This window comes from Tachyglossus aculeatus, chromosome 11 (assembly GCF_015852505.1).
Source record: "Tachyglossus aculeatus isolate mTacAcu1 chromosome 11, mTacAcu1.pri, whole genome shotgun sequence".
NCBI lineage: Eukaryota > Metazoa > Chordata > Mammalia > Monotremata > Tachyglossidae > Tachyglossus > Tachyglossus aculeatus.
Genome location: NC_052076.1, coordinates 33,018,388 through 33,043,877, shown reverse-complemented (window position 1 = coordinate 33,043,877; position 25,490 = coordinate 33,018,388). Strand labels below are relative to the sequence as shown.

General features: G+C 48.7%; 2 protein-coding genes across 2 annotated transcripts; one reads left to right on the top strand and one right to left on the bottom strand.

Moving 5' to 3' along the window:
- Positions 1-2,159: 2,159 nt before the first annotated feature.
- On the bottom strand, positions 2,160-9,114 carry CD3G (CD3g molecule). The gene is made up of 6 exons (XM_038754557.1): positions 9,044-9,114; positions 8,453-8,476; positions 7,914-8,126; positions 6,531-6,662; positions 6,093-6,136; positions 2,160-2,502 (listed from the first exon to the last, which is right to left on the bottom strand). The coding sequence occupies exons 1-6, from the start codon at positions 9,096-9,098 to the stop codon at positions 2,434-2,436; spliced, it is 537 nt and encodes a 178-aa protein (XP_038610485.1). The 5' UTR covers positions 9,099-9,114; the 3' UTR covers positions 2,160-2,433.
- Positions 9,115-11,277: 2,163 nt separating this feature from the next.
- Positions 11,278-19,992, top strand: CD3D (CD3d molecule). Its single transcript, XM_038754751.1, has 6 exons — positions 11,278-11,400; positions 12,760-12,786; positions 13,122-13,322; positions 13,420-13,551; positions 16,586-16,629; positions 19,866-19,992. The coding sequence occupies exons 1-6, from the start codon at positions 11,346-11,348 to the stop codon at positions 19,929-19,931; spliced, it is 525 nt and encodes a 174-aa protein (XP_038610679.1). The 5' UTR covers positions 11,278-11,345; the 3' UTR covers positions 19,932-19,992.
- The last annotated feature ends 5,498 nt before the right edge of the window (positions 19,993-25,490 follow it).

The following is a 25,490-nucleotide window of genomic DNA, read 5'->3' as shown; positions in this document are numbered from 1 at the left end:
CATGGGTTCTAATCCCGGCTCCACCACTCGTCTGCCATGTGACTCTGGGCAAGTCATTTTCCTTCCTCTCCTCCTCGCCCCCCTCTCCATCCCGCTCATCTTACCTCCTTCCCTTCCCCACAGCACCTGTATATATGTATATATGTTTGTACAGATTTATTACTCTATTTATTTATTTATTTATTTTACTTGTACATATCTATTCTATTTATTTGATTTTGTTAGTATGTTTGGTTTTGTTCTCTGTCTCCCCCTTTTAGACTGTGAGCCCACTGTTGGGTAGGGACCGTCTCTATATGTTGCCAACTTGGACTTCCCAAGCGCTTAGTACAGTGCTCTGCACACAGTAAGCGCTCAATAAATATGATTGATTGATTCCCTTTGCCCGTTACCTCAGCTGGAAAATGGAGATTGAGTCTGTGAGCCCCACAGAAGACAGGGACTGTGTCCAAACCGATCAGCTTGTATCCACTCCATCGCTTAGTACAGTGCCTTAAAAATAGTAATCACTTAAATACCATTATTATTACTATTATTATTATTATTCCCTCGTCTGTAAAGGGGGGATTCAATACCTGTTCCTCCTCCTACTTAGACTGCGAGCCCCGTGTGGGACCTGATGATCTTGTATCTTCCATCTGCTGGAGAAGCAGCGTGGCTTAGTGGAGAGAGCCCGGGCTTTGGAGTCGGAGGTCGTGGGTTCAAATCCCGGCTCTGCCACTTGTCAGCTGTGTGACTTTGGTTAAGTCACTTCACTTCTCTGACTTTGGTTAAGTCACTTCATTTCTCTGTACCTCAGTGAGCCCCCCGTGGGACAACCTGATCACCTTGTAACCTCCCCAGCACTTAGAACAGTGCTTTGCACATAGTAAGCGCTTAATAAATGCCATCATTATCATTATTATTATCCCAGGGCTTAGTACAGTGCTTAGCACACTAAGCCCTTTCATTCATTCATTCATTCAATTGTATTTATTGAGCGCTTACTGTGTGCAGAGCACTCTACTAAGTGCTTGGGAAGTACAAGTTCGAGGCCTTCCCAGACTGAGCCCCTTCCTTCCTCTCCCCCTCATCCCCCTCTCCATCCCCCCGTCTTACTTCCTTCCCTTCCCCACAGCACATGTATATATGTTTGTACAGATTTATTACTCTATTTATTTATTGATTTATTTTACTTGTACATATCTATTCTATTTATTTTATTTTGTTAATATGCTTTGTTTTGTTCTCTGTTTCCCCCTTCTAGACTGTGAGCCCACTGTTGGGTAGGGACCGTCTCTATATGCTGCCAACTTGGACTTCCCAAGCGCTTAGTACAGTGCTCTGCACACAGTAAGCGCTCAAAAAATACGATTGATTGATTGATTGATTGATTACTCTATTTATTTATTTATTTTACTTGTACATATCTAGTCTATTTATTTTATTTTGTTAATATGTTTGGTTTTGTTGTCTGTCTCCCCCTTCTAGACTGTGAGCCCACTGTCGGGTAGGGACCGTCTCTCTATGTTGCCAACTTGTACTTCCCAAGTGCTTAGTCCGGTGCTCTGCACACAGTAAGCGCTCAATAAATACGACTGATTGATTGATTGATTCATTCATTCATTCATTCAATTGTATTTATTGAGCGCTTACTGTGTGCAGAGCACCGGACTAAGCGCTTGGGCAGTACAAGTTGGCAACATAGAGAGACGGTCCCTACCCAACAGTGGGCTCACAGTCTAGAAGTGAACAAATCCCACAATTATTTTCAGTTCTCCGAGTGTCCCGTCTCTCCTAACAGATTGTCAACTCCTCGAGGGCAGGGTCCCTGTCTTTTCCTTCCTCTGCCCTGCCCCCAAGCCCAGCACCATTTGTGTGTGTGTGTGTGTGTGTGTGTGTACACTCCCACATGTATCCTGTCCCTCTCACCCAAATGCCCACCCTTCAAGGTCAAGGGGCCATCTCTATATGTTGCCAACTTGTACTTCCCAAGCGCTTAGTCCAGTGCCCTGCACACAGTAAGCGCTCAATAAATACGATTGATTGATTGATTGATCTCCAAGAAGGGGCAGAGTGACCGGGTGACCAGCCGGAAAACCCCCCCAATTGCTCCCGAACTCAAGCCAACCGGTCCCAGAGGCCTCCTGGCGTCGAGCACTTCTCACACGATTGGCATTTATTGAGCGTCTTTCGGGAAGAGAGCGCAGCCTGACTCCCGATCGGGTTTCCAAAGCAATTAGGAATAAACAGACTTGGAAAGAAATGTCAGCCCACAATCCTACTCATGCCGAGCGTTCCCATCCGACCCCAGGATGCTACCTCTGACGCCAAGCAGAGGTTGGGCCTGGGCCCAGTCCCGGGCAGGGAGCAGGAGCGACTTTATTGGCCGTTCAGGGAGGGGAGACCCAGGTGCGGCGGGAGGGAAGAGGCGGAGGACCCGAGTTCGAGGTTTCACTTCTTCCGGGGCCGGCCGCCGCCTCCGATGTGGCTGTACTGGCCGTCGTCCCGGTCTCTGAGAGGCTGCGGGGAGATGGGGAGAGGTGTCAGGGCCAACTGGGCCTGAGAGCGTGTATGCACTCAATCAATCAATCAATCAATCAATCGTATTTATTGAGCACTTACTGTGTGCAGAGCACTGTACTAAGCGCTTGGGAAGTACAAGTTGGCAACAGATAGAGACAGTCCCTACCCAACAGTGGGCTCACAGTCTAAAAGGGGGAGACAGAGAACAAAACCAAACATACTAACAAAATCAAATAAATAGAATAGATATGTACAAGTAAAATAAATAGAGTAATAAATATGTACAAACATATATACAGGTGCTGTGGGGAAGCGTTTAACAGATACCACAATTATTAATACGATTATTAGTACATCCACACAGACCAGTCTTCTAGACTGTGAGCCTGCTGTTGGGTAGGGCCCGTCTCTAGATGTTGCCAACTTGGACTTCCCAAGTGCTTAGTCCAGTGCTCTGCACACAGTAAGCGCTCAATAAATACGATTGAATGAATGAATGAATGTTTGTGTTCTAATCCCGGCTCCGCCACTTGTCAGCTGTGTGACTTTGGACCAGTCACTTAACTTCTCTGGGCCCCAGTTCCCTCATCTGTGAAATGGGGATTAAGACTGTGAGCCCCCCTGTGGGACAACCTGATTACCTTGTATCCTCCCCCAGCGCTTAGAACAGTGCTTGGCACAGAGTAAGCGCTTAACAAATACCATCATCATCATTATTATTATTATTATTGTGTTGTGTGTGTTTTGGTGTGTGGGAGGGTCTAGATATATGTGTGTCTGTGTGCTTGTGTGTGTGTGTGCACGCTTGTATGGTGGCATATGTATGCCTGTGTTCGTTTGGGTGTCTGTGGGTGTGTGCATGTGTGAGTATTTGCGTGTCTTTGAATGCATGTGTGATTGTTTATCTTTGTATGCGTGTGTGTATGTGTTTAGATGTGTGAGTGTGTAGATGAGCGTGTGCACATATATGTGCGTGCGTGGGTGCGTGCATGTGTGTGTGTGTGTGTGTGTGTGAATATTTCCCTGCAGGCCCTTCTGAGTGAGCAGGCCTCTGACTTCCTCTGTCTCAGCCCCCAACTTCAAGAGAAGAGAAGCAGTGTGGCTCAGTGGAAAGAGCCTGGACTTTGGAGTCAGAGGTCATGCGTTCAAATCCTGGCTCAGCCACTTGTCAGCTGGGTGACTTTGGGCAAGTCACTTCAATTCTCTGGGCCTCAGTTCCCTCATCTGTAAAATGGGGATGAAGACTGTGAGCCCCCCACAGGACAACCTGATTACCTTGTATCCTCCCCAGGGCTTAGAACAGTGCTTTGCACATAGTAAGTGCTTAATAAATGCCATTATCATTATTATTATTACTATTACTCCACCAATTGTCAGCTGCGTGACTTTGGGCAAGTCACCTCACTTCTCTGGGCCTCAGTTCCCTCATCTGTAAAATGGGAATGAAGACTGTGAGCCCCCCACGGGACAACCTGATGACCTTGTATACTCCCCAGCGCTTAGAACAGTGCTTTGCACACAGTAAATGCTTAATAAATGCCATTATTATTATTATTATTATTATTATTACTCTGCCACTCAGCTGTGTGACTTTGGGCAAGTCACCTCACTTCTCTGGGCCTCAGTTCCCTCATCTGTAAAATGGGGAGGAAGACTGTGAGCCCCCCACGGGACAACCTGATGACCTTGTATCCTCCCCAGAGCTTAGAACAGTGCTTTGCACATAGTAAGCGCTTAATAAATGCCATCAAAATAAAAATAGCCTCGGCATCTCTCCTTCTCATGGAAGCTCCTCCCCGTTTCCTCTTGCTTTTTCCTGCGTGGCCCATTCCCAGGGGTCAGCCCCAGCCGCGGGGACCCTTGGGCCCCACGACACTGTCCCGGAATCAGGGACCCCTCCACCCCCGGCCCCTCCGCTTCTCTCCGTAGCTCTGTCCCTGCCATGGGGACCCCCCTACCCCAGTGGGGACCCTCCCTCAGTGTCCCCACTGAATCAGTATTTAGTGACCAGAGTCAGGGGACGCGGATTCTAATCCCACCTCTGCCACTTAACTGCTCTGTGACCTTGGTCAAGCCACCTAACTTCTCTATGCCTCGCTTACCTCTTCTGTATTACTCTATTTATTTATTATTACTCTATTTATTTATCACTACTCTATTCATTATTACTCTATTTATTTATTTATTACTCTATTACTCTATTTATTTATTACTCTATTTATTTATTTATTTTACTTGTACATATCTATTCTATTTATTTTATTTTGTTAGTATGTTTGGTTTTGTTCTCTGTCTCCCCCTTTTAGACTGTGAGCCCACTGTTGGGTAGCAACCGTCTCTATATGTTGCCAACTTGTACTTCCCAAGCGCTTAGTACAGTGCTCTGCCCATAGTAAGCGCTCAATAAATATGATTGATTGATTGATTGTGAGCCCACTGTTGGGTAGGGACTGTCTCCATGTGTTGCCAACTTGTACTTCCCAAGCGCTTAGTACAGTGCTCTGCCCACAGTAAGCGCTCAATAAATACGATTGATTGATTGATTGTGAGCCCACTGTTGGGTAGGGACTGTCTCCATGTGTTGCCAACTTGGACTTCCCAAGTGCTTAGTACAGTGCTCTGCCCACAGTAAGCACTCAATAAATACAATTGATTGATTGATTGATTGAATGATTGTAAAATGGGGATTTAAGATGTGAGCCCCACGTTACCTGTACGTATTTATTCTATTTATTTTATTTTGTTTATATGTTTTGTTCTGTTGTCTGTCTCCCCCTTCTAGACTGTGAGCCCGCTGTTGGGTAGGGACTGTCTCTATGTGTTGCCAACTTGTACTTCCCAAGCGCTTAGTACAGTGCTCTGCACACAGTAAGTGCTCAATAAATACGATTGATTGATTGATTGATTGATTGATTGTAAAATGGAGATTTAAGATGTGAGCCCCACGTTACTTGTACATATTTATTCTATTCATTTTCTTTTGTTAATATGTTTCGTTTTGTTGTCTGTCTCCTCCTTCTAGACTGTGAGCCCGCTGTTGGGGAGGGACCATCTCTAGATGTTGCCAACTTGGACTTCCCGAGCGCTTAGTACAGTGTTCTGCACACAGTAAGCGCTCAATAAACACAATTGAATGAATGAATGAATGAATGAATGAATGAATGAAAATGACCTGGCATCTACCCCAGTGCTTAGAACAGAGCTTGGCACCTAGTAAGAGCTTAACAAATACCATGATTATAATAATTAGTATTATTCTTACCGCAGTGGGGACCCCTCTGCCTCCATCTAGACTTCTAGATGGAGCCTAGACTAGTCTTCTAGACTGTGAGCCCGTTGTTGGGTAGGGACCGGCTCTATATGTTGCCAACTTGTACTTCCCAAGCGCTTAGTACGGCGCTCTGCACACAGTAAGCGCTCAATAAATACAATTAAATGAATGAATGAATGAATGCCCATAGCGCTACCCTAGTAGGGACCCCTCCCCACCCCACTGTCCCCATAGCTCTGCCTCTGTAGAGACCCTCTCACACATGCACACACAAAGACGCACACCCACTCACATATACACAGTGCCCTCCACTCACCTGGTACAGCTGGTCATTTGGCAGCAGAGTCTGTTTGTCAGAAGCTGCAAGAGAAGGGAGGCGGAGTGAGGAGTGCTTAGAACAGTGCTTTGCCCATAGTAAGCGCTTAATAAATGCTATTCTTTTAGACTGTGAGCCCACTGCTGGGTAGGGACTGTCTCTATATGTTGCCAACTTGTACTTCCCAAGCGCTTAGTACAGTGCTCTGCACACAGTAAGCTCTCAATAAATACGATTGATGATGATATTAAGAAGAAGAAGGAATGGACCGGCCCGGCCTGGCGGCTAGATCCGATCGGCACCCAGCCCTCCCGGAAATCAATCAATAACATTTATTGAGCGCCTACTGCACACACTGCATTCTGCTAAGCGCCCCCTCCCCACCCCCCTTTTCACTCAAACCCAGCCACTCGGAGCTGGGAGCGGGGACCCCCGTACCTCGGGATGCGCGCCCCTCGTCCTGCCCTGCCACGCAGTAGATGCCCACGGCCAGGAAGAAGATGGCGAGGATGTCGGCCAGGACGAGGCCCGACAGGGTGCCGGGGTTCAATTCGATGCAATTCTGGCACACTATGGGGGGGAAGGAGGTTGTGATAGACGCCTTCAGGCCAAGAGACCCTCCTGTGACCCCTGACCCTTTCCCATCTGGCCCAGCACCCCCACACCCTGTATCAGTCAGTCAATCATGTTTATGGAGTGCTTACTGTGTGCGGAGCACTGTACTAAACACCTGGGAGAATAGAATACAATATAGCAGTGTAACAGACCCATTCCCTGCCCACAACGAGCTTACAGTCTAGAGGGGGAGACGGACATTAATATAAAGAAATGCCAGAGTACATAAGTGCTGTACACATGTACATAAGTGCTTCTAGACTGTGAGCCCACTGTTGGGTAGGGACTGTCTCTAGATGTTGCCAACTTGGACTTCCCAAGCGCTTAGTACAGTGCTCTGCACGCAGTAAGCGCTCAATAAATACGACTGATCGATTGATTGATTGATTGTGGGGCTGGGAGGGGGCATGAATGAAGGGAGCCAGTCAGGGCGATGCAGAAGGGAGATGAAGAATGGGAAAAGAGGACTTGGTCAGGGAAGGCCTCTTGGAGGAGATGGGCCTTCAGTGAGGCTCTGAATCAATCAATCAATCAATCAATCAATCAATAAATTGCATTTATTGAGCGCTTACTGTGTGCAGAGCACTGTACTAAGCGCTTCGGAAGTACAAGTTGGCAACATATAGAGACAGTCCCTACCCAACAGTGGGCTCACAATCTAAAATGGTGGGGGAAGGATGGGAGAGTAATTGTCTGTCGGATTTGAGGAGGGAGGGCCTTTCAGACCAGAGGCAGGACATGATAATAATAATAATAATAATAATAATAATAATAATAATGGCATTTATTAAGTGCTTACTATGTGCAAGGCACTGTTCTAAGCACTGGGGAGGTTACAAGGTGATCAGGTTGTCCCACGTGGGGCTCACAGTCTTAATGCCCGTTTTCCAGATGAGGGAACTGAGGCACAGAGAAGTGAAGTGACTTGCCCAAAGTCACACAACTGACAATTGGCGGAGCCGGGATTTGAACCCATGACCTCTGACTCCAAAACCCGGGCTCTCTCCACTGAGCCACGCTGCTTCTCTGGTGGGCGGCAAGATAGATGGGCGAGAGATACAGTGAGAAGGTTAGCATTTGGGGGGCCAGTGGGCAACCCTGTGTAAGATAGGGGTCCCGGAATCCCATTTCCATTGCTTCCCACGGCCCTTGCCCCCGCCCCAGACTTCCCACTGCGCCCAGTAAGGCAGCCCCAGTATCTCTTACTTCGATAATATAAATGGAGAGGTTGATTGTTGGTGTTTGAACACCTATACACGCCCCGAGGGTCTTTCACCATTCTTCCCACGTTCAAGGTCGCATTAGAGTTGCCCAGGAAATGACCATCCTTATTCCACTCCACTTTCTCATTGTTGACGCTGCAGGTGAGCATGACGGTCCCATCTGATCTGTCGTCCTCCACGGAAATCGAGGCGATCCCTGGAGAGCGCAAACCCGGAGCTGTGGGTCCTGGGGCCAGCCTCCCCTTCCCACGGGAAGAAGCCCCTGGCTTCCCGGTGCCAGGGGGTGATCCTGGAGTCCCAGTTCCCAGCTTCCCAGGACATAGAGGAAGTCCAGACTGTTGACAGTGACTAAGCGGAAGGCAGGTTCTGAGTTTTCTCCTCTCTCCCCCAACCCCCCCAAGTCCCCGAGACCACTGAGTCCCGGAGGACTGGCTGTGGAGGGTGGCGGGTCCCTTCCTGAGGTGGGGGGCCGGGGGAAAGCAGCGGCGGGAGGGAAAGAAAGAGAAGTGTCGCTTCTCCTACCTGAACTGTTTGCAGAGTCGGCACCTGTGAGGACAGAGATAGAGGGGCTGATCATCATTTGATAGTAACTATTGAGCGCTTACTGGGTGCGGAGCACTGTACTAAGTGCTTGGGGAGTACACTATAACGATAAGCAGGTACAATCTAGAGAACTAGAAAGCCACCAGACTGTAAAGCTAAAGGAAACCTCACTTGATGGAGGTGGGTTGGGGCGCCTCCGACCCTTCCCCTTCCCTTCACCCCCACCGTAGGCCTCAACGTCGGGCTCGTTTCACTCCTCCCATCACGAACAGCCAGGAATCCCGCGCCATCCCGCAGCCAAAGGATCTGGTGCCAACCGCGGCCCCTCCACACAACCGGGCTTGGGTCCGGCGGCCTGTCTACGCAGGTCAAATGGCTTCGCCCTCCATGGGGAAAGGAAGCCTGCTGAGGTTGGACGCGGAGGCCACGGGGCTTTCCTGATCTGAGTCGCGGGCAACACCCGAGCGTTCTGGGCTCTGATCCCGAGTCTTCGACCCAGATCTGTCGGCGTAGACGGACCCTTCCGCCCGGCTCCCACCCCCGCCGTCGAGGTGGCCCGCCGGCTCTTACCTCGGAGGAGAACGCCTACCACGACCAGGCTGGCCAGATGCCCGCTCCACGCCATGCTCCTGCCCGACAGGACTCGCCCTGCGTCCGGAGTGGGAGGTGTTAGGGGGGCCGGAGCAGGAAGTCGGGGCCCTCGCAGCTCTGGCTTCTGCCTCGCCCGGGGTGTGCGAGGGATCGGAGTCGAGGCCGGGGGTGGGGACAGGAAACCAGCAGGTGGGAGTTGCTGAGGGTTGGTCGGGGGAGGGCTGCTGGGGTGGCGGAAGGCTGGTAAGGCTAGGGAGTGGGTCTGAAACTCAAGGGGGCTGGGAGATCAGACCTACAGGCGACGGAGCCACAGAGAGAGAAAATAAATTCTTGGTCAAATGACTGCAACTGGCCTGGCCTCCGGATTTCCCCTTCAAGCTTCGAGAAGCCGTGTGGCCAGTCATGAGTCTCGCCTGTCTCGCCGTAGACCCCAGGCCCACGTCCTCCCCCTGGCCCAGAATCAATCAATCAATCGTATTTTTTGAGTGCTTACTGTGTGCAGAGCACTGTACTAAGCGCTTGGGAAGTACAAGTTGGCAAAATATACAGACAGTCCCTACCCAACAGTGGGCTCACAGTCTAAAGTCAGAATGCCCTCCCTCTGCACATCCGCCAAGCTAGCTCTCTTCCTCCCTTCAAAGCCCTACTGAGAGCTCACCTCCTCTAAGAGGCCTTCCCTGACTGAGCCCCCTTTTTCCTCTCCTCCTCCCCAACCCCCCCGCCCTACCTCCTTCCTCTCCCCACAGCACCTGTCTGTATGTTTGTACAGATTTATTACTCTATTTTACTTGTACATATTTAGTATTCTCTTTATTTTGTTAATGATGTGCTTCTAGCTTTATTTCTATTTGTTCTGATGACTTGACACCTGCCCACATGTTTAGTTTTGTTGTCTGTCTCCCCCTACTAGATTGTGAGCCCATTTGTTGGGTAGGGACCATCTCTACATGTTGCCAACTTGTACTTCCCAAGCACTTATTCCAGTGCTCTGCACACAGTAAGCGCTCAATAAATACGATTGAATGAATGAATGAGTCCCCGGGGGCGGGACCCGGATTCCAGTCCTGGCTCCTGAGCCCCTTGGAGCAGCCAACTCAAGGATGCGAGACAACCTGGATGAAGGTGTCCCAGGCTCCTAAAACAAGGCACGTCGGCCCAACGCGGAATTCTCTTCTGATGCCAAACTCAAAGCTCTTGCTGTAATTTCAGACTGGTGCCCCAAGAGCAGTGGCCTGAATTAAGAGACTAAAGCTACAGGAAAATAACAATGGGTCAAACATGAGGAAGAACTTCATGTTGTGGGGGGCGGGGGATAAAATCCAGGCATAATAATAATCATCATCATCATCATCATCATCAATCATATTTATTGAGCGCTTACTATGTGCAGAGCACTGTACTAAGCGCTTGGGAAGTACAAATTGGCCACATATAGAGACAGTCCCTACCCAACAGTGGGCTCACAGTCTAAAAGGGGGAGACAGAGAACAAAACCAAACATACTAACAAAATAAAATAAATGGCATTTATTAAGCTCTTACTATGTGCAAAGCACTGTTCTAAGCACTGGGGAGGTTACAAGGTGATCAGGTTGTCCCACGGGGAGCTCACAGTCTTCATCCCCATTTTACAGATGAGGGAACTGAGGCCCAGAGAAGTTAAGTGACTTGCCCAAAGTCACACAGCTAAGTGGCGCAGTCGGCATTTGAACCCATGACCTCTGACTCCAAAGGCCGGGCTCTTTCCACTGAGCCATACTGCTGGCCGAGAGAGGGGATGAAGGGGGCCTTCCTCCTTGAGCTCTTAAAATTCAGGACAGAGACACCCATGGGGCCTGGGTGGTTAGTGACAGGGGCATGTACTGAAGGACTTCTTGATGTCCCTCCCAACTTCGGTGGAAAGAGAGGGGTCGGTGAATTCAGCTTGAATGGAAAAGCAGATCATGGCCGGTGGCACACTGCTTCCAGACACTTCTTGCCTAGGGCAGGGGGAAGGGAATCAAAAATTCACGTCAACTTGAGACCGTGAGAGCCGAGTCTCAGAGACCGGAGCCCGGTTCCCCTGTCTCCCGTCTCCTCCCCAACCACCACCCCAACGGCCACCCCAGAGCGGCTCCCATCTGCTGTTTTCCTGTCCCCTCCCCCTACCCTGACTCCCACACTACTCACGTCACTGTCAAGGTAGAGTCTGGGGCCGTGGGGCCTAGGACTTCCTGCTCCGGCCCCCGCTCCTCCGCCCCAACCCGCCTGGGCCAGATTGAGAGCGGGCCAAGCCGAGGAGCATGGAGCCTTGCCGGTGGTTGCCCGGGCTGATCCTGGTTGTGATTGTCACCCAGGGTAAGACTGAGCCCCTTCCTTCCTCTCCCCCTCGTCTCCCTCTCCATTCCCGCATCTTACCTCCTTCGCTTCCCCACGGCACCTGTATATATGTATATAAGTTTGTACATGTTTATTACTCTATTTATTTATTTATTTTACTTGTACATATCTATTCTATTTATTTTATTTTGTTAGTATGTTTGGTTTTGTTCTCTGTCTCCCCCTTTTAGACTGTGAGCCCACTGTTGGGTAGGGACTGTCTCTATATGTTGCCAACTTCTACTTCCCAAGCGCTTAGTACAGTGCTCTGCACACAGTAAGCGCTCAATAAATACGATTGATGATAAATACGATTGATGATCATGATGGTAAGAGCCATCAGCCCTGCCCTGGGAGAGGCCACAGTGGGGCCGGGAACCCACCCTGCGAGAGGTGGCCCGGCCCCTGGGACCGACGGGAGAGCTAAGGGCGAGGGGTGCTTGGGTTCTGACCCGCGCTTGGCCGGGGGCATTGGACACAGTCTCTTCGCCAGACAGCGCCTCAGTTTCTCCGGTTGGGCTGGGCACTGGGGGCCACGAGGGGTAAGGAGAAGGTTGGGGGGGGAGGTGATGCCAGGGCTGGGGTATTTCCGCGACCAGGACCCCGGAGAACGGGCAAGAAGCCGTGACTTGGCCTGTGTTCTCAGGGGAAGGGGTCCAGGGGAGATGGGGAGGGTGGGAGGAGTGCAGAGTCAAGGGGCCCCTCTGCCGAGGGGCGAAGGTGGGGCCCAGCAGCTGTCGGAAGCAGGCACAGACTCGGCACATGGACGCAGGAAGAGATGAGGGTGGAGTTCAGCCCGTCTGGCCTGTCCGTCCTAAGCCGCTGCCCTCCTGGGGGTCTTCAGTGGGTTGGAGGAGGCAGGGACTGGTTGTCGGTGGGAGCTAGGCTGTTGTCTCCCTCCCTCGGAAAAGTAGGGGGCAGGGAGCCAGTGCTGTTTCCTCTCGCTCTGGGACCGCGCTGTGGGCCATGACTACGTTACGCAGAAGCCTTGTCTTAGAGCAGACTGCTGACTCCTCGGGGTCACCTACACTGGAGAAACTGCGATACACTCCTGAAAGCAGAGCCCAAAGGACCAGGCTGCTGAGCGGGGATTTGCATCCGATTCAGCCAATTTTCCTGGCGGGTGGCTGGGGTAGACCTACCCACTCTGACCTCTCCAACCTCAGGTTTTCTCGGCTCACCTCCCTTAAGGTGGGGAGGCGGGGACCATCGTGACCCCAGACCACCTCGGAGGTGTGATGGGGTCCGGGGTGGGCTGTCCTGAGGATCAATCAATCAATCAACGGTCAAGGGTGCGGGGCCCTCGGCCTGGCTCAGTCTCTGCTCTCTTCCCCCCAGGTGTGGACTCCGCAGATGGCAAGCAGGGTAGGGACAGGACTTCATCATCTGTTCACCTCCTAACCTGTCCGCGGTCAGCCCCTAGGCTCCCCGAAGAGGGAGCGGAACAAGATTCGGGGGCGCTGAGGCGGGGAGGGAAAGCGGGAGGTCACCCTGAGTGCGGCGAGTCGGGAGGGGAGGGGTGGAGAGGGATGGCCAATAATAATAATAATAATAATAATAATAATAATGGCATTTGTTAAGCGCTTACTATGTGCAAAGCACCGTTCTAAGCGCCGGGGAGGATGCAAGGCCAAGGAGGGGGATCCAGACTAGGAGGTCTTCCCCCCACCTTTGACAGAGGATCTTCTCACCCCCACTAGACAACGTGAAAGTGGAGGAGATAGAGGACCAGTTGCAGGTGATCTGCAATTCCACAGCGTTCTCCTTGCTGACCCATCCGGGGGCTGAATGGGACAGAACAGTGAACGAGTCGAAGATCATGATCCCGAAAATCACGGATCCCCGCCTCGTGATCAAGTGTCTTTCGGAGAAGCCTGCGTTCTTGCACGTGCACTTACGAAGTAAAGATGCTGGGACCCGGGGCTGGGAGGGGGAACCAAAAGGACTTGGGGGGAAGGGAGGGTCCATCCTCTGTCCTCTGTCCCCCTGCCCCCACAGTGTGTCAAAACTGCATCGAGGTGGACCCGGCCACCCTGGTGGGGATCATCATGGGCGACATCCTGGCCACTGGGCTACTGGCCCTCGGAGTCTTCTGCATGGCCCGACACGAAGGGAGACCACTGTCCACCGGTGAGGAGGGGGACAGTTCCTTGGGAAGGGTTCATTCATTCATTCAGTTGTATTTATTGAGCGCTTACTGTGTGCAGAGCACTGGACTAAGCGCTTGGGAAGTACACGTTGGCAATATATAGAGACGGTCCCTACCTAACAGTGGGCTCACAGTTTAGAAAGGGGAGACTAGAAGGGGGTTCAAACCCCTGCGAAAATCCCAGGTCTAAATTGTAAGCTATCATTCATTCATTCAATTGTATTTATTGAGTGCTTACTGTGTGCAGAGCACTGTATTAAGCGCTTGGGAAGTACATGTTGGCAACATATAGAGACGGTCCCTACCCAACAGTGGGCTCACAGTTTAGAAAGGGGGGACTAGAAGGGGGTTCAAACCCATGCGAAAATCCCAGCTCTAAATTGTAAGCTCTCATTCATTCATTCATTCAATTGTATTTATTGAGCGCTTACTGTGTGCAGAGGACTGGACTAAGCGCTTGGGAAGTACACGTTGGCAACATATAGAGACGGTCCCTACCCAACAGTGGGCTCACAGTCTAGAAAGGGGGGACTAGAAGGGGGTTCAAACCGCTGCGAAAATCCCAGCTCTAAATTGTAAGCTCTCAGTCATTCATTCATTCATTCAATCGTATTTATTGAGCGCTTACTGTGTGCAGAGCACTGTACTAAGCGCTTGGGAAGTACACGCTGGCAACATATAGAGACGGTCCCTACCCAACAGTGGGCTCACAGTCTAGAAAGGGGGGGACTAGAAGGGGGTTCAAACCCCTGCGAAAATCCCAGCTCTAAATTGTAAGCTCTCGGTGGGCATGGAATGCGTCTGTCAGCTTGGTAATATTGTACGCTCCCAAGCGCTCAGTACAGTACTCTGTGCACAGTAAGTGCTCAGTAAATACAATTGATTGATTTCTCCCAGGTAGCCTTCCTCAACTAATCCTTCATCTCCCCATCCTGTTCTCCCTCCCTTCTGCATCACCTATGCACCTGACCCCATCCCCACTAAGCAATTGAGTTGTTCACTCCACCCCCATCTCCACCAAACTTCCAGCGCTTAGGACAGTGCTTTGCACATGGTAAGCGCTTAACAAATGCCTTTATTATTATTATTATTATTATTATTATTATTATTATTATTATGTCCTGATCCCTACACTCTGCCGCTTCCCTTATCTGTAATCTATTGTAACGTTTGCGTCCTCCACTAGAATGTAAACTCCTCTAGAGCAGGGATCCTATCGATTTACTCTATTGTACTCTCCTAAGCGCTTAGTACAGTTCTCTGCAGACGGTAAATGCTCAATAAATGCCTGTGATTAATTGAAGGGAAGGTAGAGGGAGGATGTGCCCAGGGGCAGTCCTTGCCCCTTTAGTTTTCAGGTCGAACTGCTAAGCATTTAGATCATGACTTCCCAAGCGCTTAGTACAGTGCTCTGTACACAGTAAGTGCTCAATAAATACGATTGAATGGATGAATGAATGAGGAAATTTACTTTCACCCGGGGTGTCGTTTCTGGATCCCATCCACCCCCACCTTTCCCTTCTCTTTTTTTTTTTTTAATGGTTTTTGTTAAGCACTTACTATGTGCCGGGTACTGTACTTCATGAGCAGCAGCGTGGCTCAGTGGAAAGAGCCCGGGCTTTGGAGTCAGAGGGCATGGGTTCAAATCCTGCCTTCTCCACTTGTCAGCTGTGTGACTTTGGGCAAGTCACTTCACTTCTGTGGACCTCAGTTACCTCATCTGTAAAATGGGGATGAAGACTGGGAGCCCCCCGTGGGACAACCTGATCACCTTGTAATTTCCCCAGCGCTTAGAACAGTGCCTTGCACTGGACACCTATCACCAACCCCTTCTAGACTGTGAACCCACTGTTGGGTAGGGACCATCTCTATATGTTGCCAACTTGGACTTCCCAAGCGCTTAGTACAGTGCTCTGCACACAGTAAGCACTCAATAAATACGATTGAATGAATGAATTTAATTCTATTTGTTCTGACGATTTTGACTCTTGTCTCCATGTTTTGTTTTGTTGTCTGTCTCCCCCTTCTAGACTGTGAGCCCGTTGTTGGGTGGGGACCGTCCCTAGATGTTGCCAACTTGTACTTCCCAAGCGCTTAGTACAGTGTTCTGCACACAGTAAACGCTCAATAAATATGATTGATTGATTGATTGACTGATTGATTGCGAGCCCGTTGTTGGGTAGGGACCATCTCTAGATGTTTCTGACTTGTACTTCCCAAGCTCTTAGTCCAGTGCTCTGCACACAGTAAGCGCTCAATAAATATGACTGACTGACTGAATGAATGAATGAATGAAGGGATGGGGGACTCTTGGATGTGATGATGGGCCCGGTGGACGGAGGAGTTAATCCTCTCCGTCCTCCCCGCTCTCGGCTCTGTCTAGAGATAGTCAACGTGGCTCAGTGGAAAGAGCCCAGGCTTTGGAGTCAGAGCTCATGGGTTCGAATCCCGGCTCCACCGCCTGTCTGCTGTGTGACCTTGGGCAAGTCACTTGACTTCTCTGAGCCTCAGTTACCTCATCTGTAAAATGAGAAGTAAGCCTGTGAGGCCCACGGGGGACAACTTGATCCCACTGTATCCCCCCAGCGCTTAGAAGAGTGCTTTGCACACAGTAAGCGCTTGACAAATGCCATCATTATTATTATTATAGTCAGCAGCATATTTATTACTCTATTTATTTATTTTACTTCTACCTATCTATTCTATTTATTTTATTTTGTTAGTATGTTTGGTTTTGTTCTCTGTCTCCCCCTTCTAGACTGTGAGCCCGCTGTTGGGTAGGGACTGTCGCTATATGTTGCCAGCTTGTACTTCCCAAGTGCTTAGTACAGTGCTCTGCACACAGTAAGCGCTCAATAAATGCAATTGATTGATTGATAGGATGTGGCTGGGTGGGTCCAATGCCTCGTCCTGTCCCGGTGGCATTGGGTGGGGGGGGGTCCGGGGGCCAGCTCAGTCAGGGTGTTGCTCTACCCCTCCAGTGACCCCCTTTTCTGTGCTTTTCCCTTCCCGCAGCCTCTGATCCGAGGAGTCTGATGGCCAACGATCAGCTCTATCAGGTGAGCGTCGGACTAGGGAAGCTGGTCTGATGGGCCAGCCTGTTGTAGGGAGGCAAAAAACCGGGTGGAGAACGGGGAAGCCCCCCAAAACCCCACCCAGATGCCCCCCCGACTACAGAAATAGTCTCATATGAGCCACAGGCACAAACAGACAGAAGGCCCACTGGGCACCAAGAAAAACAATTCATTCAATTGGATTTATTGATTAATCTGCTCTGTACAATTCATTCAATCGGATTTATTGAGCGCTTACTGTGTGCAGAGCATCATCATCATCATCAATCGTATTTATTGAGCGCTGATTGTGTGCAGAGCACTGTACTAAGCGCTTGGGAAGTACAAGTTTGCAACGTAGAGAGACAATTCCTGCCCAACAGTGGGCTCACAGTCTAAAGGGGAAGACGGAGAACAAAACCAAACATACTAACAAAATAAAATAAATAGAATAGATAGGTACAAGTCATCATCATCATCATCAATCGTATTTATTGAGCGCTGACTGTGTGCAGAGCACTGGACTAAGCGCTTGGGAAGTACAAGTTGGCAACATCTAGAGACAGTCCCTGCCCAACAGTGGGCTCACAGTCTAGAAGGGGGAGACAGAGAACAAAACCAAACATACTAACAAAATAAAATAAATAGACTAGATAGGTACAAGTAAAATAAATAAATAAATAAATAGAGTAATAAATCTGTACAAACATATGTACATATATACAGGTGCTGTGGGGAAGGGAAGGAGGTAAGATGGGGGGATGGAGAGGGAGACGAGGGGGAGAGGAGGGAAGGGGCTCGGTCTGGGAAGGCCTCCTGGAGGAGGTGAGCTCTCAGTAGAGCACTGTAATAAGCGCCAGGCGGACACCCATCCAAGTACTAACCAGGCCCGACCCTGCTTGGCTTCCGAGATCGGACGAGATCGGGCGCGTTCAGGGTGGTATGGCCAGAGAAGGATATTCCAAAGAAGGAGCAGGCATGGCTTCTGTCTTGGAAGAGCCCCCACATAGACACACACACATGGAAGCTAATTCAATTGTAAATACGGCCCCACACACCACCACAACAGGACACAGGTAGAAACACACACTCTCGTAACCGTGCGTACACACCTATATTCATTCATTCATTCAATCGTATTTATTGAGCGCTTACTGTGTGCAGAGCACTGGACTAAGCACTTGGGAAGTACAGGTGGCAACATATAGAGAAGGTCCCTACCCAACAGTGGGCTCACAGTCTAGAAGGGGGAGACAGACAACAAAACAAAACACATAAACGAAATAAAATAAATAGAATAAATATGTACAAGTAAAATAAATAAATAAATAGAGTAGTAAATCTGTACAAACATATATACATATATACAGGTAGGGAGGGGAAGGAGGTAAGGCAGGGGGATGGGGAGGGGGAGGAGGGGACACTGTGACTGTGAGCCCACTGTTGGGTAGGGACCGTCTCTATATGTTGCCAACTTGTACTTCCCAAGTGCTTAGTACAGTGCTCTGCACACAGTAAATGCTCAATAAATACGATTGATTGATTGATTGATTGACACCTACAGGCACACCTCTGACCATATGTGTCTTCACACATAGAGAAGCAGCGTGGCTCAGTGGAAAAGAGCCCAGGCTTTGGAGTCAGAGGTCATGGGTTCAAATCCCGGCTCCGCCACTTGTCAGCTGTGTGACATTCGGCAAGTCGCTTCACTTCTCTGGACCTCGGTTCTCTCGTCTGTAAAATGGGGATGAAGACTGTGAGTCCCCTGTGGGACAACCTGATCACCTTGTAACCTCCCCAGTGTTTAGAACAGTGCTTTGCACATAGTAAGCGCCTAATAAATGCCATTATTATTATTATTATTATAAGCCCACATCTACGTGTGCATAGATGCACCCAATGACTCACGGACACACCCATCCACATAAAGATACACCCACAAACCCTAGCACCCCCCCGCCAAGTGCCTAGTAGAAAGAAGGGTGGCCCGAAAGTCAGAGGACCTGGGTTCTAAACCCTGCTCCACTGCTTGCCTGCTGAGTGACTTTGGGCAAGGCACTTCACTTCTCAGTGCCTCTGTTTCCTCATAATAATAATAATAATTATGATGGAATTTGTTAAGCGCTTACTATGTGCAAAGCACTGTTCCAAGCACTGGGGTGATACAAGATGATCAGTTTGTCCCACGGGGGGCTCACAGTCTTCATCCTCATTTTACAGATGAGGTCACTAAGGCCCAGAGAAGTTAAGTGAGTTGCCCAAAGTCACACAGCTGACAATTGGCAGAGCCGGGACTTGAACCCATGACCTTAGACTCCAAAGCCCGGGCTCTTTCCACTGAGCCACGCTGCTTCTGTACAGTGGGGATTCAATACTTGTTTCCCTTCACCTTAGACCGTGAGCCCTACGTGGGAGAGGAACTGGGTCCTATCTACATATACTAAATCTACCCCAGAGCTTAGAACAGTGCTTAGCACATAGTAAGCCCTTAACAAACTCCACCATACATATACATCCTCATCCACACATCCTCTCATACCTCCACATACCCCCCCACACATATATACGCATAATAATAATGTAATAATGATGGCATTTGTTAAGCGCTTACTATGTGCCAAGCACTGTTCTAAGCGCTGGGGAGGATACAAGGTGATCAGGTTGTCCCCCGGGGGGCTCCCAGTCTTCATCCCCATTTGACAGATGAGGGAACTGAGGCACAGAGAAGTGACTTGCCCCAAGTCACACAGCTGACAGTTGGCGGAGCCGGGATTTGAACCCGTGACCTCTGACTCCAAAGCCCGGGCTCTTTCCACTGAGCCACGCTGCATCTCGTGTACACGCCATGGGCACAAACACACATCCACATGGGTAGGAGTAAACAGACACACATGTATGTATGCAGTGTGGCCCGGTGGAAAGAGCCCGGGCTTTGGAGTCAGAGGTCATGGGTTCAAGTCCCGGCTCCGCCAATTGTCAGCTGTGGGACTTTGGGCAAGTCACTTCATTTCTCTGTGCCCTGTCTGTAAAATGGGGATGAAGACTGTGAGCCCCCCGTGGGACAACCTGATCACCTTGTAACCTCCCTAGCACTTAGAACAGTGCTTGCACATAGTAAGCGCTTAATAAATGCCATTATTATTATTATTATTATTATTATGTGCATACACACACACAAACACACACTCGCCAGTCTCTAGTGCGGGTGGCCCTAACCCTGATTCCTATCTCTTCCCCCATAGCCTCTCCGAGACCGGGACGACGGCCAGTACAGCCACATCGGAGGCAACCGGCCCCGGAAGAAGTGAAACCTCGAACTCGGGTCCTCCATCTCTCCCCTCCCTCCGTGGTCAATAAAGTCTCTTCCGCTCCTGCCCCGGGCCCAGGCCCAGACTCCGCTTGGTTGTAGAGACCGAATCCTGGGGTTGGGCTGGGTTCTTGGCTTCCACCAAGACTGGATGATGATATTTGTTAAGCGCTTACTATGTGCCAAGCACTGTTCTAAGCACTGGGGAGGTTACAAGGTGATCAGTTTGTCCCTCGGGGGGCTCCCAGTCTTCATCCCTATTTTACAGATGAGGTAACTGAGGCACAGGGAAGTTAAGAGACTTGCCCAAGTTCACACAGCTGACAATTGGCAGAGCCGGGATTTGAACCCAGGACCTCTGACTCCCAAGCCGGTGCTCTTTCCATTGAGCTACGCTGGATTCATTCATTCAATCGTATTTATTGAGCACTTATTGTGTGCAGAGCACTGTACTAAGCGCTTGGGAAGTACAATTTGGCAACATATAGAGACGGTCCCTACCCAACAGTGGGCTCACAGTCTAGAAGATCAATCAATCAATCAATCAATCAATCGTATTTATTGAGCGCTTACTATGTGCAGAGCACTGTACTAAGCACTTGGGAAGCACAAATTGGCAACACATAGAGACAGTCCCTACCCAACAGTGGGCTCACAGTCTAAAAGAATCAATCAATCAATCAATCGTATTTATTGAGCGCTTACTGTGTGCAGAGCACTGTACTAAGCGCTTGGGAAGTACAATTTGGCAACATATAGAGACGGTCCCTACCCAACAGTGGGCTCACAGTTTAGAAGATCTCAGTGAGATGGGATGGACCGGGCTGGGGCTGGGACTGGGGGTTGCGCTGGACTGGGACTGAGTGGGCCTGGATTGGGAAGACTGGGGCAGGGGCTGGGTTAATAATAATAATAATAATAATGTCGGTATTTGTAAAGCGCTTACTGTGTGCCAAGCACTGTTCTAAGCACTGGGGTAGATACAAGGTAATCAGGTTGTCCCACGTGGGGCTCACATTCTTCATCCCCATTTTACAGATGAGGGAACTGAGGCCCAGAGAAGTTAAGTGGCTAGCCCAAGGTCACTCAGCTGACAAGTGGCGGAGCCGGGATTTGAACCCATGACCTCTGACTCCAAAGCCCGGGCTCTTTCCACTGAGCCACGTAGTTTCTCATTGGGCTGGGTTGGGCTGGGTGTCTGAGCGTGGGGCTGTCCCCCTCCTAGACCGTGAGCCCCGCGTGGGACAACCTGATCACCTTGTAACCTCCCCGGTGCTTAGAACAGTGCTTGGCACATAGTAAGCGCTTAATAAATACCATTATTATTATTATTATTATCATTCTTTGTGTCTCAGTTCCCTCATCTGTAAAATGGGAACTTCTAGACTGTGAGCCCACTGCTGGGTAGGTAGGGACTGTATATGTTGTCAACTTGTACTTCCCAAGCGCTTAATAAAGCGCTCTGCACACAGTAAGTGCTCAATAAATACAATTGAATGAATGAATGAATGGGGATTAAGACTGTGAGCCCCCCGTGGGACAACCGGATCACTTTGTATCCTCCCCAGTGCTTAGAACAGTGCTTTGCACATAATAAGTGCTTAATAAATGCCATTATTATTATTATTATTATTATTCTCTGTGCCTCAGTTCCCTCATCTGTAAAATGGGGATTAAGACTGTGAGCCCCCAGTGGGACAACCTGATCACCTTGTAACCTCCCCAGCGCTTAGAACAGTGCTTTGCACGTAGTAAGCGTTTAATAAATGCCATTATCATTATTATTATTATCATTCTTTGTGTCTCAGTTCCCTCATCTGTAAAATGGGGATTAAGACTGGGAGCCCCCCCATGGGACAACCAGATCACTCTGTATCCTCTCCAGTGCTTAGAACAGTGCTTTGCACATAATAATCGCTTAATAAATGCCATTATTATTATTATTATTCTCTGTGCCTCAGTTCCCTCATCTGTAAAATGGGGATTAAGACTGTGATCCCCCTGTGGGACAATCTGATCACCTTGTAACCTCCCCAGGGCTTAGAACAGTGCTTTGCACATAGTAAGCGCTTAATAAATGCTATTATTATTATTATTATCATTCTCTGTGCCTCAGTTCCCTCATCTGTAAAATGGGGATGAAGACTGTGAGCCCCCCGTGGGACAACCGGATCACTTTGTAACCTCCCCAGCGCTTAGGACAGTGCTTTGCACATAATAAGGGCATAGAGCCCTTAGAGTGCCAGGAAATTTGGGGGGGTCCAACCTTATCGGTCCGCCTTTAACCAACCCCAAAGTGGGTTCAGGCTCATTTCCAGGGGGCACGCAGGTGTTCTGGGAGTCTTAGTCCCAGCTCCCCAAGGGACCTCTCAACAGAGATCTTTGTACATATTTATTACTCTATTTATTTATTTACTTATCTATCTATTTATTTATTTATTTACTTATCCATCTATTTATTTATTTATTTATTTATTTATTTTACTTGTGTGTATTTATTCTATTTATTTTATTCATTCATTCAGTCATCCAATCGTCTTTATTGAGCGCCTAACTGTGTGCAGAGCACTTGTACTAAGCGCTTGGGAAGTCCAAGTTGGCAACATCTAGAGACGGTCCCTACCCAACAGCGGGCTCACAGTCTAGAAGGGGGAGCCAGACAACAAAACCAAACATATTAACAAATTAACCAAATACAATAAATAGCATAAATATGTGCAAATAAATGCCATAATAATAATAATGGCATTTATTAAGTGCTTACTATGTGCAAAGCACTGTTCTAAGCGCTGGAGAGGTTACAAGGTGATCAGGGTGTCCCACGGGGGGCTCACAGTCTTCATCCCCATTTTCCAGATGAGGTCACTGAGGCCCAGAGAAGTGAAGTGACTTGCCCCAAGTCACACAGCTGACAAGTGGCGGAGCCGGGACTTGAACCCGTGACCTCTGACTCCAAAGCCCGGGCTCTATCCACTGAGCCACGCTGCTTCTCTAATATAATAATTACAATATAATAATTCTTATAATATAATATATTACAATATAACACACATAATATAATAATATAATATAATATATAATATAATACAATATAATATAATACAATACAATATAATATAATATAATGATATAATATAATATAATATAATATAATATAATATAATACAATTACAATATAATATAATACAATATAGTATAATATAAAATACAATATAATATAATATAATATACAATACAATACAATACAATATAATATAAAATATAATATAATATAATATAATATAATATAATATAATATAATATAATATAAAATATAATATAATATAATATAATATACAATACAATATAATATAATATAAAATATAATATAATATAATATAATATAATATAATATAATATAATATAATATAATATAATATAATATAATATAATATAATATAATATAATATAATATAATATAATATAATATAATATAATACAATACAATAATAATTATTATTATTCTGCTGGGCAGTGCCGGATGACGCAGGGTTGGGGCCAGGGCACCAGTGATGAGGGGAGCTTTGCTGGGGAGGGGTAGGGACTGTCTCTCTATGTTGCCAACTTGTCCTTCCCAAGTGCTTAGTACAGTGCTCTGCACACAGTAAGCGCTCAATAAATACGATTGATGGATTGATTGACTCCCGCTCTTCCCCCACCCAGTTTCCTCCCTCCCAGGGGTAAGGACTGTCTCTCTATGTTGCCAACTTGGACTTCCCAAGTGCTTAGTCCAGTGCTCTGCACACAGTAAGCGCTCAATAAATACGATTGATGGATTGATTGACTCCCGCTCTTCCCCCACCCGGTTTCCTCCCTCCCAAACCCCAACAGAGGCAGAGTGGGACAGGGTGGGGGCCGAGGCTGAGCGTTTCCGGGCCCGCTGCAGGGTGAGCGTGGGAGACGACAACATCAAGGGCAGGCCGACGGGCTGGGGTTGTGGGGAGCGGGGCTGTTGGCCTCTTGATTGTAATTATTTTCTTCGCAAATATGTACTTGTATTCACTTCTCTGGGCCTCAGTTCCCTCATCTGTAAAATGGGGATGAAGACTGTGAGCCCCCTGTGAGACCACCTGATCACCTTGTAACCTCCCCAGCGCTTAGAACAGTGCTTTGTGCAGAGTAAGCGCTTAATAAATGCTATCAAAAAAAAACCCCAAATACAAATACTCGTGCATGTAAGCCGGGTGTGAACAGGCCATATATCACTTCTCCATAATAATGATGGCATTTATTAAGCGCTTACTATGTGCAAAGCACTGTTCTAAGCACTGGGGTAGATGCAAGGTAATCATGTTGGCCCACGTGGGGCTCACAGCGTGGCTCACAGCGTGGCTCAGCGGAAAGAGCCCGGGCTTTGGAGGCAGAGGTCGTGGGTTCGAATCCCGCCTCTGCCCATTGTCAGCTGCGTGACTTTGGGCAAGTCACTTAACTTCTCCGGGCCTCAGTTACCTCATCTGGAAAATGGGGATTAACACTGTGAGCCCCACGGGGGGACAACCTGATCACCTTGTAAATTCCCCAGCGCTTAGAACAGTGCTCTGCACATAGTAAGCGCTTAATAAATGTCATTATTATTATTATTATTATTATTAATCCCCATTTTAGGGAACTGTGGCCCAGAGAAGTGAAGTGACTTGCCCAAAGTCACACAGCGGACAAGTGGCGGAGCCGGGATTTGAACCCATGACCTCTGACTCTAAAGCCCAAGCTGTTTCCACTGAGCCAATCTTCTATCCATCTTCTCCATCTTCTACTTTCCCGCGTTTCATACAGTGCATTGCATCCAGTGGGCACCAATAAATAGCATCACTACGGCTGCTTCTGTCCTTTCAGCGGTGGGCCAGTCTATAGTGGCTGGACCTATAGACTGGACTCCATCTGGCTGACCTCTCCCACTGAGCCGCTGCTCATTTCCCGGCTTTCCATTCAGAAGGCGGCATTTTTTCCTCTCACTCCCCTGGTCGAGTCCCCGAGATCCTTTCGGTCCAAACTTCGGTGCCCTCCTTCCCCACCACCTGTCAGTCCGGCCCCTAAATCCCTTCCCATTTTTTAAAAAATGGAATTTGTTAAGTGCTTACTACATACCAGGCACTGGGGTAGGTACTGGATAATCAGGTTGGACACAGTCCATGTCCCACGTGGGGCTCACGGTCTTAATCCCCATTTTACAGATGAGGTAATCAATCATTCGTATTTATTGAGCGCTTACTGTGTGCAGAGCACTGTCCTAAGCGCTTGGGAAGTCCAAGTTGGCAACATATAGAGACGGTCCCTACCCAACAGCGGGCTCACAGTCTAGAAGAAAAGGTGATCAGGTTGTCCCACGTGGGGCTCACGGTCGTAATCCCCATTTTACAGATGAGGTAACTGAGGCTCAGAGAAGTTAAGTGACTTGCCCAAGGTAACACAGCAGACATGTGGCGGAGTTGGGATTCGAACCCATGACCTCTGACTCCAAAGCCCGTGCTCTTTCCACTGAGCCATGCTGCTTCTCTAACTGAAACTAATCCTCTAATCTAAG